Source organism: Oxyura jamaicensis, chromosome 2, assembly GCF_011077185.1.
Source record: "Oxyura jamaicensis isolate SHBP4307 breed ruddy duck chromosome 2, BPBGC_Ojam_1.0, whole genome shotgun sequence".
Lineage (NCBI taxonomy): Eukaryota > Metazoa > Chordata > Aves > Anseriformes > Anatidae > Oxyura > Oxyura jamaicensis.
Genome location: NC_048894.1, coordinates 108,024,555 through 108,039,132, shown reverse-complemented (window position 1 = coordinate 108,039,132; position 14,578 = coordinate 108,024,555). Strand labels below are relative to the sequence as shown.

At 39.0% G+C, this 14,578-nt stretch overlaps 1 protein-coding gene across 11 annotated transcripts in view; it reads right to left on the bottom strand.

Moving 5' to 3' along the window:
* The window catches only part of PTPRM (protein tyrosine phosphatase receptor type M), a 480,584-nt gene that overhangs the window by 357,392 nt on the left and 108,614 nt on the right, over window positions 1-14,578 (bottom strand). For all 11 annotated transcript variants that reach the window (XM_035316805.1, XM_035316797.1, XM_035316798.1 and 8 more), the window contains exon 2: window positions 8,559-8,681. In XM_035316805.1, the coding sequence (XP_035172696.1) occupies window positions 8,559-8,681 (123 nt within the window). The remainder of the gene's footprint in view (window positions 1-8,558; window positions 8,682-14,578) is intronic.

Sequence of the window (14,578 nt, the reverse complement as noted above, 5' to 3'; positions counted from 1 at the left end):
ACAATTCTCTTACCTCGTCTGAAGGGACACCTCATAAACACTCCACAGAGGGAAACAACCACACAAACAAAAGCTGTTAGCCAGGGTACTTCTAATTTAGCAGGGGATTCAGGAACAAGACTCTGACGCACTTAACCAGCGGGATAGCGGCTGGCACTACGGGTGGAGGACGGGAGAGAGACTTATCTAGGTGTCCAATACACAACATTAAAACTCTGCGATCCTTAACATTTTCATTGTCAGGAAATCCACTTCAAACCCAGCTCTGGTGTCTGGCTTATTATGTTAGCTGCTGCTCAGCATATATTATTGCAGGTGTTATATATAACCCCAGCAGGCAAACTGTAATCACAGCAAGGTAAATGAGTCAGGCTGGAGGGCTTGCTTAGCAGTGTGTGGCACCGTGCGGTCTTACACAGAAATACCCTCAGCAGTCAGCTTCATCTTCCAGGTTGCTTTGAGAATACTCTGGCTTAATGAGAAGTGAGTTCCACAGACCTCTCATACACACTACCCAACTTCTGTGGAAGAGGAGAGTTTCTCAAAGATTAACAAAAATAAATCATAGTTTACCGTATCGTCTTTTACCAAACACCTTAAACAACTATTGGTGGATCCTAACATAGCATCTCCCACTCACTTCCACCAGTTGCAGCATGTTCTCTGCTTCTCTACACAAATGTCAGACGGCTGCTGTAATGCATAAGAAAACACGGCAACTGTTATATTCCTCCTGATATAGTATGGTTACCAAAATACTACAGCAGGCTCATTGCTTGAAATGAAAACCAGAACGTCTTCTGCCTTAGGCATTACCTCAGGAATCACGCTGCTTATATTCAAAATACTTAATTCCGCAAAAGAAGAAGAAAGTGTAAAATGAAATTCATATGTAGAGAATATTTACTACAAAAGATTAAATAAATCTCTGGCATATTAACTCCAGCAGTTTACCAAAAATTCTACTAGGCATGAAGACAAAATACATTTAAGTAACTTGTCTAGTTGCCTATTAAGTAAGATAGGAACATTCTCCTCAGTGATTCAGAACCAGCAATTCTGATGCTTACTCATCTCTTATTTCCCTTTGCAAGAAAAGGGAACTTCTCCTGAGAAAGAGTACTTTCCCTTACTGTATGCACAATATTTGTAGCAACTCCAGGCTTTGGGTTGGGTGCTGAAATCTGTAAGTCAGGTCAGAGGCTAAAAATGACTGTGAGGTTCCTGTAAGACATCACAACAAGCAATACTTCCAACATAGTTGGTGGCATTACCTTGGATGTTGAACAAACCTATTAAGTGCACTACTAAGTTTTTACGTATGTTTTTAAAGTAGCTGACTCATTTGGTGCTTGCACTGTAGCCATGGCAGCACAGAGCCAGCTGGGTCTGCACTCCTGTGGTTTGCTTGGGCTGACCTCCATGTTGCTCCATATTAGCAGCAACTGATATTAGCTTACACAGTTAATTGGAAACTGGCTTGGATGCGTCAACACGAGCTGGAGCTGCTTACGGAAGAGGCGTGCACATTCTCAATGCCTGTAACTACTACCTGAGCGTGCAATAAATTGCCAAACATGCTAGTGCTTCAGGCCTAGAAAATTCTATTAAAAATATAACTTGAACACAGTGAACAAGGTGCAGCTCCCACGACTTGATAGTAATTTATAGCTGGATAGCGTTCAAATGAATTTAAGAAAAAGAAGCTACGTAAAGTAATCTGTGAGAAACAGCATTCAATAAGAAACACAGTGAATTCTCCATTATACAAAAGCAAACAGAACAAAAGCATCCCTGTTAAGAGAAGAACATGATACGGTACTAAAATATATTTAATGATAAAATACACATCATGCTGGAAAGTCAAAGCACAAAAACTTTACATGGTAAGACACTGCAGTTGGGTTTAATATAGACTACCCAACTGATCGCCTTAAGATTTATCTTATAAGGTATCTCAGCCTTTCCACACACAATTAAACAATAACATACATTTTTCATCAATTATACCCCATTCTGTAATAGCAAACACCACTAGCTATGCATATCTGCTAACTATGCATCAAAAGGCTATTTTAAACAATCATTTATATAAACATTAGATGCATCTTCTACAGACAGTACACAGACTGCTAAACATTTAGCAACACTAGATATTCAGGATGCAAATAACCATACTAGGCCATTCAATATGTACATATAGTCAATACAATTATATATTATCACCTCATAAAGCACAAACAGAACCCTCATCCTAGCTTTGACCAGCACTGGATCAAACATAGAAGTCTTCATGGCTCAAAGCATCCTTTCAATCCAGTGAATGGTGGCAGTCTGTAAAGATTTGATTTATAACTGATTTTGAACAATTCTAAACTGGATGAAAGGCTGATGCCAGTGACTCACTGTAAATGCAGTGACATCCCTTCAGTGGTATCAAACCAACTGCTGACAGAAGAAAAATTATGCTACTGTTCCTTGGAAATTAACTGGAACCGTGAGACGCTGCAGAAGGATTTTACAAAACTGAACACTGTGCTTTGTAACAAAATACGTGGACAACAGAAATTATAACCAGTACATGATGAATAAAGCAGACTCTTGACAATATTTGCACTTCTTACAGTAATCTGCAAAATTGTAATTGCATCACTGTCAGTGACAAGACATGCTGTAGCAGTATATAAGCCAACACAACACATTCACCTCAAAAATATATTTTGATATAAAGTTTGCCTTCTTCCCTGTGTACTTTTTTTTTTCTTGTCGTTGTGTTTTTGTTTGGGTAGGAGAAGGTATTTGGCTGGTTGGGTTTTGTTTGTCTGTTTTTTAACTCATTTGACCTTTCTCAGCTCTTACCATCATCATTCCTCAGAAGACTCCAGATCCTATCTAATTCACTCTCAAGAACCTGTTTCACAGCTCTGATCCCGTATTCTCATTCTCTCCTCTTCAGTGAGTGCAATTGCCACACGGAGTGCAATCAGCAACCTGGCATACGTACATATATGTGTATGTGTACATATATATGTACATCCATATTCACTCCAAAGCTTACAACCTTTTTTATTTTTTTCCCTTTTTATTTTCTTTTTTCCCCTCCGTTCTTTATCCAACCAGCAACTCTGGTATCAGAAAAATGGCTTCACTACTGCAGTCTCCCCTGCTCAGCATGCATTCCTTACTAAAAATAACTCAGGATAAGGAGTTTGAGTTATCAGCTAAAGCACCAGAGCACTCCATGGGAACACCACAACTCCAAAATGCTGACAGGCCATGATGAATTTGACCCGACTTGAGTATAAATGGGACTGCGGAGTGAGAGCGGAGCCAGCACAGGTCAGAGAAAGAAATTAAGATCTGGAGAATCAACCAAAAATCGTAATAGGAATAGAGGAAGAAAAGCTCCAAAAGACACTTGGCTTGCATTATCACAGGCTCTCAGAGCACTAAACAAGAACTGCTCTATAAAAAGAAAAAAAAAGATGGAGTAACAGAATGAAGTAATGCAACAGTACTCATTAGAAAAACGGAAGGGATTTAGGCACTTTTTTTTTTTTACTTAAACAAATACAGTGGCAAAATGAAGCATTAAGAACAGTGATACAGTCACGTCTGCTCAAGAGGGAGCATCTTCCCAACATTGAAGCAACATGAAGAGCACAAAGATCTTTCCCTGAAAACTTAGCAACTTAGCAAGATGATGAAGACTGACAACATGGTGTAGCAGAAAGTAAAACTGGTGTATCAATAATTACATCAACATGAGGCAAATAAGGAGGTAACAGAAAGAACTGAGGTAAGCAGCTCATATTTGATGCAATGCAGAAAAAGAAACCCAAGTAGAAATCAAAAAAGTCAAAGCAGCTGGTTTGGAAAAAGAATCTTCACAACTACATTCCAAATGCAAGTATGTGGTTTGTAGGTATCTCTGGGCATGAATCTGCGAGAATCTGGCATAGATCATTACGTTCTAGATTTATCACATTCTAAAAGCCAAGTCTGAAGATGCCACTGCTGTGATGTAAGCACATCCACAGTGATCAAGAGTATCATGGAGGAAAATCTCATCCAAGCGATAAACTGGATAGAGAGTATCTTTAGTAGGAAGTCACACACACATAACAATTCCTAAGTAAGAGCGGTGGGTTGACCTTGGCTGGCTGATAGGCACCCTTGCAGCTGCTATCGCACTCCCACTCCTCAACAGGATGGGGGGAGAAAACGAGATGACAAAGCTCATGGGTCAATACCATGACAGGGAGATTGCTTTACCCATTACCATCACAGGCAAAAGAAACTCAACCTAGGAAAAATTAAAATGATTTATTTCCAATTAGAGTAAGAGAGCAAGAAACAAAAAACTAAAAGCACCTTCTCCCCACCCCCACTTCTTCCAAGGCATAACTTCACTCCTTCATTCCCCACTCTTCTGCCTCCCACCTTACCAAGCACCAAGCAATGCAGGGATGATGGGGAGTGGGTATTGAGGTCAGTCTATCACAGCTCCGCTCTGTTGCTCCTTCCTCACCACACATTTCACCTGCATAGCATGGGTCCCTCCCACAGGATATACTTCATGAACTGATCCAACACGGGTCCTTCCCACACACTGCCGTTCTTCAAGAACTGTTCCAGCATGGGTCATCTCCATGGGGTACAGTCCTTCAGGAACAGGATGAACCAGCATGGATCCTCTACAGGCCAGAGTTCTTGCCAGACAACCTGCTCCAGTGTGGGCTTCTCTCCATGGGCCACAGCCTCCTCCAGGCCACATCCACCTGCTCCACTGGGGCCTCCTCCACAGGCTGCAGCGTGGAGATCTGCTCCATGTGGGACCCATGGGCTGCAGGGGAACTGCTGCTGCATGCCTGGAGCACCACACACCCCACCTTCTTCTCCTCTGACTTTGGTACCTGCAGAGTTGCTTCTCTCACACCTGTTTTTCACAGCTGCTGTGCAGTATTTTTTACCCTTTCTTTGATATATTTTCCCAGAGGCACCCCACTCATGGCTGATGATCTCAGCTGTGCCCCACCTGCATTGGGTCCCTTTGGAGCTGCCCGTGTTGAACCCAGGGCTGGTTTCTTCTCACAGAGGCCACCCCTGAAGACATCTCCTGCTACCTAAACCTTGCTATGTAGACACAGCAATCTACTGGTTTGGCACATTTTTTTCTGAAGATACCTTTACTGGTACAGCTAGATGGTTTACAGTTACGTATAACTATAAATGTGTGTTATATACATGCATTAACATCAAAGTACCTGCTTTAACTGCTCAATGGGACAAGGTCAGATGGTATTAGTAAGTGTTTCTGTATTGTATTTTTGAACAATATTATAAACATATATTCTTGGAACAGACAGCAAAGCAGAAAGAGGTTGAGAAAAGTCAACAGCCATACTTGCTACAGTAGTTACTCCAGCTGGCTCACAAGACCCTTTAAACTGGTAACAGTGGATTAACCAGTCTCATTCAATCCATACAAATATATATATGTCCTTCATTTTTTGGCTTTGTTTAATGCATTTTCAGATTAGTACTGCTCACTAAAGGTCACGCTTATATTTATCAAGAAAATTGGAGTGCTAGTGCCCTACTTACTCTAGTAACAATAGCCTCATATTTTTCTACTATACTAACAGTCTAGCAAGGATTAAAGCTCAATGTACTGAACACTTTTTATTTATTGATACCTTTTTTTATATATATAACTCACCAATTTTAGTCTGAAACCATACCTCACAAAGAGCTATTAACATTCAATAAAATATAAATATGTATTATGTGTCCATTAATATGTGCACATGTATGAATACTATATGACACTTTTGTCCCACTGAAATAACATATAAAGCCAAAATATTTATCCAACTGAACTACAGCTACTCTCTGAACATTCTCATGTGGATTAGAATAAATCAAATGCCGTAACTAGCGTACTTCCTCCTCGCTGCCACCAAATTATATGAAATATTATATATTGATATCAACTCACTGATGCATATTCCCTCAAATTAAGAATGTTATGTGCATTAATTTTTTCAACTGACAAGGGACTGCTGAACTGAGCGTACTTGTTTCAGTCTAGTATTACAACACTGTTGCATAAAGTATTTTGTTTTCAAGCCAAGAATTCTCCAGAAAACAGTAATCTAACATCTTCTATTCATTATTATCTGAAGTTACTTTTTTCTAAAATATGTAGTTCAGAAAATGCTGACAAGCTACTTGAAATCATTTTTTAAGTGTATCACGTAACTCTCTGGCTAAGGTTAACTGAAAACTAATTAAAATCATTAAGACAATGATTTGAACAAGAACAGGAAAAAACTGCCTGAATGAAATGAAGAGAAAAATTAGATACCACTTGGCTGAATTGTGCCCTTAGACCCACTACTTCTCGTTTGCAAAAAAAAAAAAAAAAAAAAAGAACATTTCTTTCCTTCTCAAAGATGTTTTTGACCTTTTAAGGCACCAATATCAACAACCCTCCTTAGACTAACGTGTTCATCTTCTGACCCAAGACTCCCAAAGCGTATTTCAGTTCTTTTATGGGCAGAAATAAAACTCCCTAATCTCTAAATATAGTTTACTTCCAAATTTAATATCTTTCTACTTGATCACCAGAACATTATTTTAGTTTTCTGATAAAAACGCAGGAAGACAAATAAGAAACAAGCCACATGACATCTGATAAATAAAATTACATAGATATCATTTTCCTTCCGTAAAAATACCAGTCCCTACTTTGTCTGGACTCTTGCCCTTGAGGAAAAAAAAAAAAAAAAAAAAAAAATCTTAAAGTCTTTGATCATCTCAGCAAAGTACATAGAGTTGAACCTCCTCCATCTGCCAAGAAGACTAAGCAACATATACTGACAACCTCTTCCGCAAAATCCAAGTGGGGAAAGTAACGACTGAATGAAAATTGGAACAGAAAGAGAATTTCCAGTGGTATGATTGAGAAAAAGAATGTATAGCTCGTACTGCAAGCCAAGATGACTGATAAGCCATGTGTATGAACTCCATCTTGAGAGACAGTAATAAGCACTGAAATAGTCCAGAAAAATATCAGCAGTCTGTGCCAAGACCACTGGACAGGAGCCCACTTCAGAAAGAATCTGCAAAACCCTTCTTTATCTGTGATGATGAACTCAGTCTAGCATGATGACCAAGTGCAGGCAAACCGAACATTTTTCTTCAAGTGGAGTCTCACCTTTGCTTGAGGAAACTCAGACATGATGTTGTCCACAACACAGGGCAACGGTGAAAAATCTACAGTGAAGACTGCTAAGAGGATTTTTACAAGCAAATTCTGTTTAAGGCTCATTAGAGCATATCATAGATTAGTGTATTTATTAGTATACTGGGGACGAGTGCACGTGTTCAGGTTTTGTTTATGCTTTCTACATTAAGTTTTACATTGTTTTTCTCCTAATTCACATATGGGAGGAACATTTTCTTGGGAAATACAACTTTTATGTAACCCACCAAACTACATTACAGATGCTTTAAAGAACTAATTGAAACATATTAATGAAACACTAGCACATCTGTCAAATCCATCTACAAGGTTTTTAAGCATTCTGGGTATATTTATACAAAATTATAAGGCTAATGAAGAATTCCCATGATGCTATGATCAGATGTTATGAAGTGGTCTTTTTGTTTTGGCCATCTTTGGGTGACAATAGTCACAGAAGGCTCAGCCTTTAAAAGCCATGGAAGATACTGAGCTAGGCTAGATACAGTCAGCCCCCAGGAGATATCCTGGAGATCAGCCCCAGTACACAGGGGGAACTCTTAATATATCCAGCTAAAATCTGGAAAAAAAAAAAAAAAAAAAAAATTGATTAATTTTACACTGAATATTTTTTAAACAGTGGTCAGATTTTTGTGTATTTATGTGGTTGAAGTGATAAAGGGAAGTGTATTACCAGAAAAGTATTACCAGGAGTTTATAATTCAGCAGAATGCAAGGGCTGTTGCTATGGAATTAGGTTCACCTATATGCGGTACACAAAGTGCATCAAGTAATACCATCACTACTACCTTTAAAACATAACATACACAATATTTCAAGACACTTTGTTTTGGGATATCCTCTCTTTTTTCTCTCAGTCCTTTTCCACTCTCCATTTATTTTCAGAGCAGTTTGCTGAGTATCTCTTCCAATAAAAATGCCTTAGGTCATCTTTGTCTTCTCTCTCACTTCAAGTCTTCCTATTACATAGTCCTGTCTGCCTGGTCACAGTACTGCTTCATCTTCATTTTCACAGCATCATTTTGTATTCTTTCTGCCTTCCCTGATGACGCCAGGTCTCTCTTTCTACTTTCTAACCTTTATGCTGGAATCCGCACAGCGAAAGAAAACCTTTGCATTGCAGAATATCCCTCATAAAATTCACGCTGAAGACTTAGGTATTGCAGTTAAACAGATTTTGGCAAAGTAACATTCCAATAATAATACTGTCAAGAAATGCTGAGTAAATGCATAAGCTAATAAAGAGAAAAAAAAAAAAAAAAAAAAAAAAGTAAAAAAAAAGACCAACCAGATGGCATCCATTGATCTGAGGAGGGCTTTATCAGCGTGTTCACCTGATCCCAGTTAAGATCATCATCATCCGACTGACTATAGCCACAGGAGCTAAACGGCTCATCAAAAGTACAGCATCCTGTGAAACAAACACATAGATAAAAGTTTAACAAGGCATGAAGATAACAGATTATTAATCTCATCCTAACAAATTCAAAACAATTCAACACATTCAAAACAATTCAACAATTCATTTTTTTTAATATCCTTTAATAAAAACAAGCATATATTTTTTAAACATCACTTTTTGAGAGGACATAAAACCTTTTGCTATGAAAAATAAAAACTCAATGGTGAGAGACCAAACTTAGAACTGCAAAGAATTTTTCCTCCCAAAATACAAACATCAGGTATCAAAACCAAACCAACAAAATAAAAAGCAATCAAACTCAGAACATCAGAAGATGGAATGATTAGCATTCTTCAGGAAAAACAAACTATTGGATGTAGAAAATCTACATTTTAGAATAAAAACCTAAGTAGAGAGACATCAGCTCCCATTCCTTTATGTTGGTTTTCAAGGAAGGGAAGGCTCCCAGGTGTATCGCGTTGTGCTGCAAACAGGAGCCACTCTGGGCTCTTGTGGGATTAGCAGCACCTTGGGGACAACGCAGCACATCCATCTCAAAATACCAGTCTGTGCACAGCCTCAAACTCTGAAAGAAAACAGCATTATTTCCTCTCATTTCCCCATTCTCTTCTAAGTAATTTAGAAAAGAATAACACATGATAAGAGCTCACAGTATCCCGGACTGGGGCAAGGATAAATCTAATCTCAAGAATTTAGAGCACTGGAATCTAACGTTACCCACAAGAACACAGAGAAACTTTGCTTTTTTCCTTTGGTACACATGGAAATTGCCCAGCTTTCCCAAATTTTTCTCCCCTAGCTGCAGACTAACACAGGGTTACAATACCCTGTTTTCTGTGTATTCTTTGATGTTTCACTCCAGTGAAGAATGACATCTTTCCTATCCAGGAAAACAAATATAACCCTAGTCATGGATCTTTCAGCCCATATTAAAGTAAATACTGCAGCTGTTCAAACAAAACTAAACTTCAGGGTTATTCATCATCTTGCTATCTGTCCATACAAACAGCAGGCTTAGTCTTGCCAAGCCTTATTAAAATAGGAAACAGACAAAATCTAGCTTTAAAAAGGACTTTGCAAAACGAAAGTTTCCTAGAACATAAATGGCATTGGAGAACACCTTATCAGGAAAGCACGATAATGTAAAACAAAGTATCTTTTAAAAATATCTTTGCAACCTTCACCTAAGTGAAGCCCAGCCTTCCTAACAGGCACTCCTCGGCTACATTTGACATTTATGACAAGCACTCGGCAGGCATATAATCTTTAATGGAAATGAATTTTATAAACATATCCCATTTGCCCTGTCAGCCTGGATACAGGTCATCCTATACTGTGCTCTGTTCTAAAATGTCTTTCTACAGCAAGTCTTCATTAGCTCAAGGTGTGTCAGGGAAATTAGCAGCTCTGCCTACTGCCTTTCTGGACTCCTGCAGGTGCACGGGTTTCAATTAGTGAGCCCACTGGGAATGGAAAACCCGTGAAGGAACTTGCAGGTCCACGCTCTGACACTTCACCTCAATGGTAAGAACAGACAGGAATTCTCTCTCCCCTGAAATGAAACCGATTCAGAAAAAAAAAAAAAAAAAAGGTATGTTTATAGTACATCGAGTGACATCTGGAACATTTCCAGGGGGAAGGGTTAGACTTTTGGGCAGCCATTCGCACAGTTGTTCTCATGCCTGCATAAATTGTACTTGGTACCGTTAAAATGTGCCACAGGGTAAGTTTCAGACACAAAGGCAAAATATAAGTTTTCACAGACAGACTTGTGTTTTTTATAAAACAAAAACAAACAAACCACAGAGAAAAAAGAAAAAGGTAGTTTCCTTGCAAAGGCTTTGCAAATGATACTATGCCATAAATAAATACCAAGTTGTACGGAGTGCAACATAGTCAAGCTTTGCAAAAAAAACATATACCTTAATTTAATCAAGCATAGATTTGGGTTCACAGTCCAAACACGGGGCTGGTGAATTTATGTAAAAGCTCCCTTATTTCATTACAGCACACTAAGAAGCCATAAAAAAAAAAAGAAAAAAAAAAAGTGTAATGTATTTTTCTTGGTCAAACCCAAAATCTGAGCCAAGCGCTGCAAAATGTGCAATAGTGGAAAAAAGGGAAGGGTTTGTGATCCCATATGGTTATGAAAGGCTTCTCTCCCCTTGCTAGTTAGGAAGATGTCAAAACCACGGATAAATAGAACGATGGATGATGGGAAAGTGCTACTTGTCTGGATATTTGTCTGTCAACACAAAGTGTTTCTCACCGCTTGTTTTTCTTCCTTTCTCCTGTGAGTTTATAGCTCAATCACTGTCAGGATTTCTTTTTTCTTTCTTTTTCTTTTTTTTTTTTTTGTCTTTGCCATTTACATCCTTCAAACATTTGTGAATTTACTACCTTAGAGCTTCCTCAAAACAGGTATATAATCTTCACATCTGCTCCAGGAAGAGTTTTGGAGGAACTTTTGAACTCCTCCTTCTGTTCCTAGGCCACTTCCACCCACGGCTACCAACCGAACTGTAACAACGAGAATTACCACCGGGACTCAAACGGGATTGACCAATGTATATACAACCTCGAATGGCACAGGTGCCAGGCCAAGGAGAAGATGAATACGAATGAAGGCTTTGCACAGCCGTGACTTTTTGAAAAGCGTTTTGTAGATTAGGTTAGTATACACGGTTATATATGTGTTGGAAGTCCCTACAGATAAGTTTATAGACTAAATAAAAAGCAACACAGAAAATCTACCTGGAACAAAAACAAAAAAGCTTAGCCTGTTTAGCCGGGTAACAACAGAGTAATCACTAAGTCCAAATAGCTGATGTCTCCTCCTGAAGGTGCTGACACTCACTTTTACCCCCTTACAAATGAAACTAAGTTGTTTCCAAATCGGCCACAGCATTTGCACACCCTACATTTGCATCTGCTTGTGCCCTCCTGCTTTCTTCTGTAGTGCTTTGCCTATTTGCTAGTCACTGTGTTCTTACTGCCAAGGCTTCAGCTTCATAAAACATTAACCACATAGGGACAGTAAAATCTGAAAAATTATCAAAGGTTTTTAATATCCCCCGTGGTTTGCACTGCTTTGAAACACAAGCTACTGCCAGAAGAGGCGGTTGTTGTTAATCGGTTAGAGTAATTCAGAAATTCTTCTATTTTTTTGCTAATTATTAGAATTTATTTTACCAATCAAAATACATATTGTCTTCTATGCAGTTTAATCAAGCCAAGCAATTTCCCTGCACGTTACACTGGCATTACACTTTGGATAACAAAACTGTATTTTAAAGGATGATTTTTAGACTGACTGAAATATTTACAACTAACCCAGAAGATATGTAGCCTGTTAAGATCCTTTGGCTTATTCTGTGTTTTATAGATATTTTTCGATTCCTAGGAGGAATTGAACTGATGAATGTACACAATGCCAACACCGCCTATTACAACCTACTGTTCTTTCAAATGCAATCATCCTTTAACTATCACTGAATCCAGTTCAATATAACTACATCAAAATCCAAATGTTGTAGTTTTGGCATGCTCCTACTTTTATAGGGTTAAACTACTTTATATCTTGAAAACTTGATGAGCTTCAACCAGGAAAATAATTTAAGATGAAAACAGCTAATTAAATGGTATAAAGAACATACAATATTTTTCCTAATGTGAATCAAGGTTAATTCAAAGCACTCTGTGTGTTACAAAGTAGAACTAAGATTTGTGTTATGAAGCATTCTTCAAGAATTTGGATTAAGTGACAAAAATATAGAAAAAAAAGTTCAAGTTATGCTGGACACTTCTTTATTTCTTTTGGTCTTACATATTGCAAAGACCTCAGATCAATTTGAAGTTTCTATCAAAAATCTGCTGCCAAAAGTAGAAGTGCTGAAACTTGTAATGTTTATTAGTATAAGTGCTACTAGCATATGCCTACTAAGCCAGATACAATGGTTTTTAAATTGCCTGAAAAAAAAAGGGCAAGAAATCTCTATGGCTTCTGGCCCGCTGGAGTACCATGAATTCTACTGTATAATGGGTGACTTCAGAAGTTGAGTTTACTGAATCATTTTATTTGTATTCTACTTTATCTCATTTTATAACCATTACAAATTCTGTTGCTTCTGTGTTTTAATACTGGCAATGTGTTTAGGTCGATATACTCTAAGTACAACGCCGCTATTCTCTGAAGCTGAATTAAAGGTTTTGAAATCTGATTAGAGAGCTAGGTGTCTCAAACACATGCGGTATCCGGGGGCTTTGACTGAGAAGTGAAAGATTAATCTCCTAACAGGAGATTAATCTCCTACACGGCAATAGATCTTCTCTTCCTGTGCATGACGAACAGAGCCGGTGCCACAGCAGTGAACACGCCACCCCTCAGCCTCCCGTCGTGGCAAACACCGCCCCAACGGCAAGGGACCAAGCACTACCTGGGTAACACACCAAGGCAGACCAACGGGCAAAGAACTTAAAAAAGTGACAAAACACAGCCGATAAGCATGACTAAACTGTGAATGAGTCAGTTTTCAGCCCCAAGACATTTGGTTCGGGACTCCCTGCTTAGGAATCATAGAATCACGGGATGGCTGAGGTTGGAAGGACCTCTGGAGATCGTTTGGTCCAATGCCCCTGCCAAGCAGGGACACCTAGCGAACGTTGCGCAAGAAAATGATGGCGATGCTGCCTCATGTTTCCTTTTGCATTTTTGGAGTTGCTGATGTTGGGGCAACCATGGCATCCAGACATGTTATCACATCCTGACAGTCGAAGCTGTTGGGAGAAGTGCAGGAGTAGGAGCAGAAGGAGCCGGGCCCCTAAACGTTGAAGCATCAAACCAGGGGGAAAACAACAGCTCCTTCAGAGGCGGACGAGAAATCCTGAAATGGAAAATAAAGTGCCAGTCTAAATTATAGACTGGTTAACACAGAAAGCAAAGGTAGGAATCGGGACAATTTTTCACATAAGAAACTGAAAGTGCTATCTACAAACTGGTACGACAGGCCTCATCTGCTGCATTAATTTCGTCAAAGATAGGGTGAAGACAAAAATTGTCCAACACAAAACTGTTCACCTCTGTGAAATCAATAAATGCTTGATCCCATAAAGCTCCAAGTGAAATAACAACAGCTACACAAACAGAAGGTTTTAAGAACTTAGTAAAAACTGGATAAAACGACCTGCCTGCGATCTGGTTTGTGGGTTAAAAAAAAAAAAAAAAAAAAAAAAAAAAAAAAAAAAAAGGCTCTACCTGTCCTTTCAACAGTTACAGCATTACACATTGAAAGGACTTTCCAGACATGCTACCTCAGAGATATCTAGCAGCACCAACCCACCTTTGCATGCCCCTAGCGTGCACACAGGGCTGCCACATGGCTGCCATGCCACACAGCCACCGGAGAATCCTGGCCAGGCAGCTTTCCACCGCAGAAACAATCCCTTTTAAAACAGAACATTTACGCCCTCTCGAAGCACACCGAGCTTTGGACTGATACTAAAGGCAAGTGTTTGGAGCTGTAAAATAATGCTACCAGCCAATTACTGGCCAGGGAGCTGGAAAAAATGTGTATGTGTGTGTAATGGGGGGAGAACCAGAAGAAGCAGATTTTACAATTAAAGAGCTTTTCGAATTACGGCTTTGCTCAGAAAGGGTTTTGGAAAAGGCAGAGGAAAATATCTCATGAGCTAGAGCAAAGATGATGAGGTAAAAGGATGTATTTTGCAACTAAGAAAGACCAGATATTAACTCTGGGCATAAGGGAGAATAACAGATGGAAAATGATTCTAAATTGTACTAAGATATGTGCAAAAGGCGGCTGAAGAGTTTTTGAGACTCCTGAATTCACGGACCCAATTTCCACAGTATCGCAGGTAATGACAGG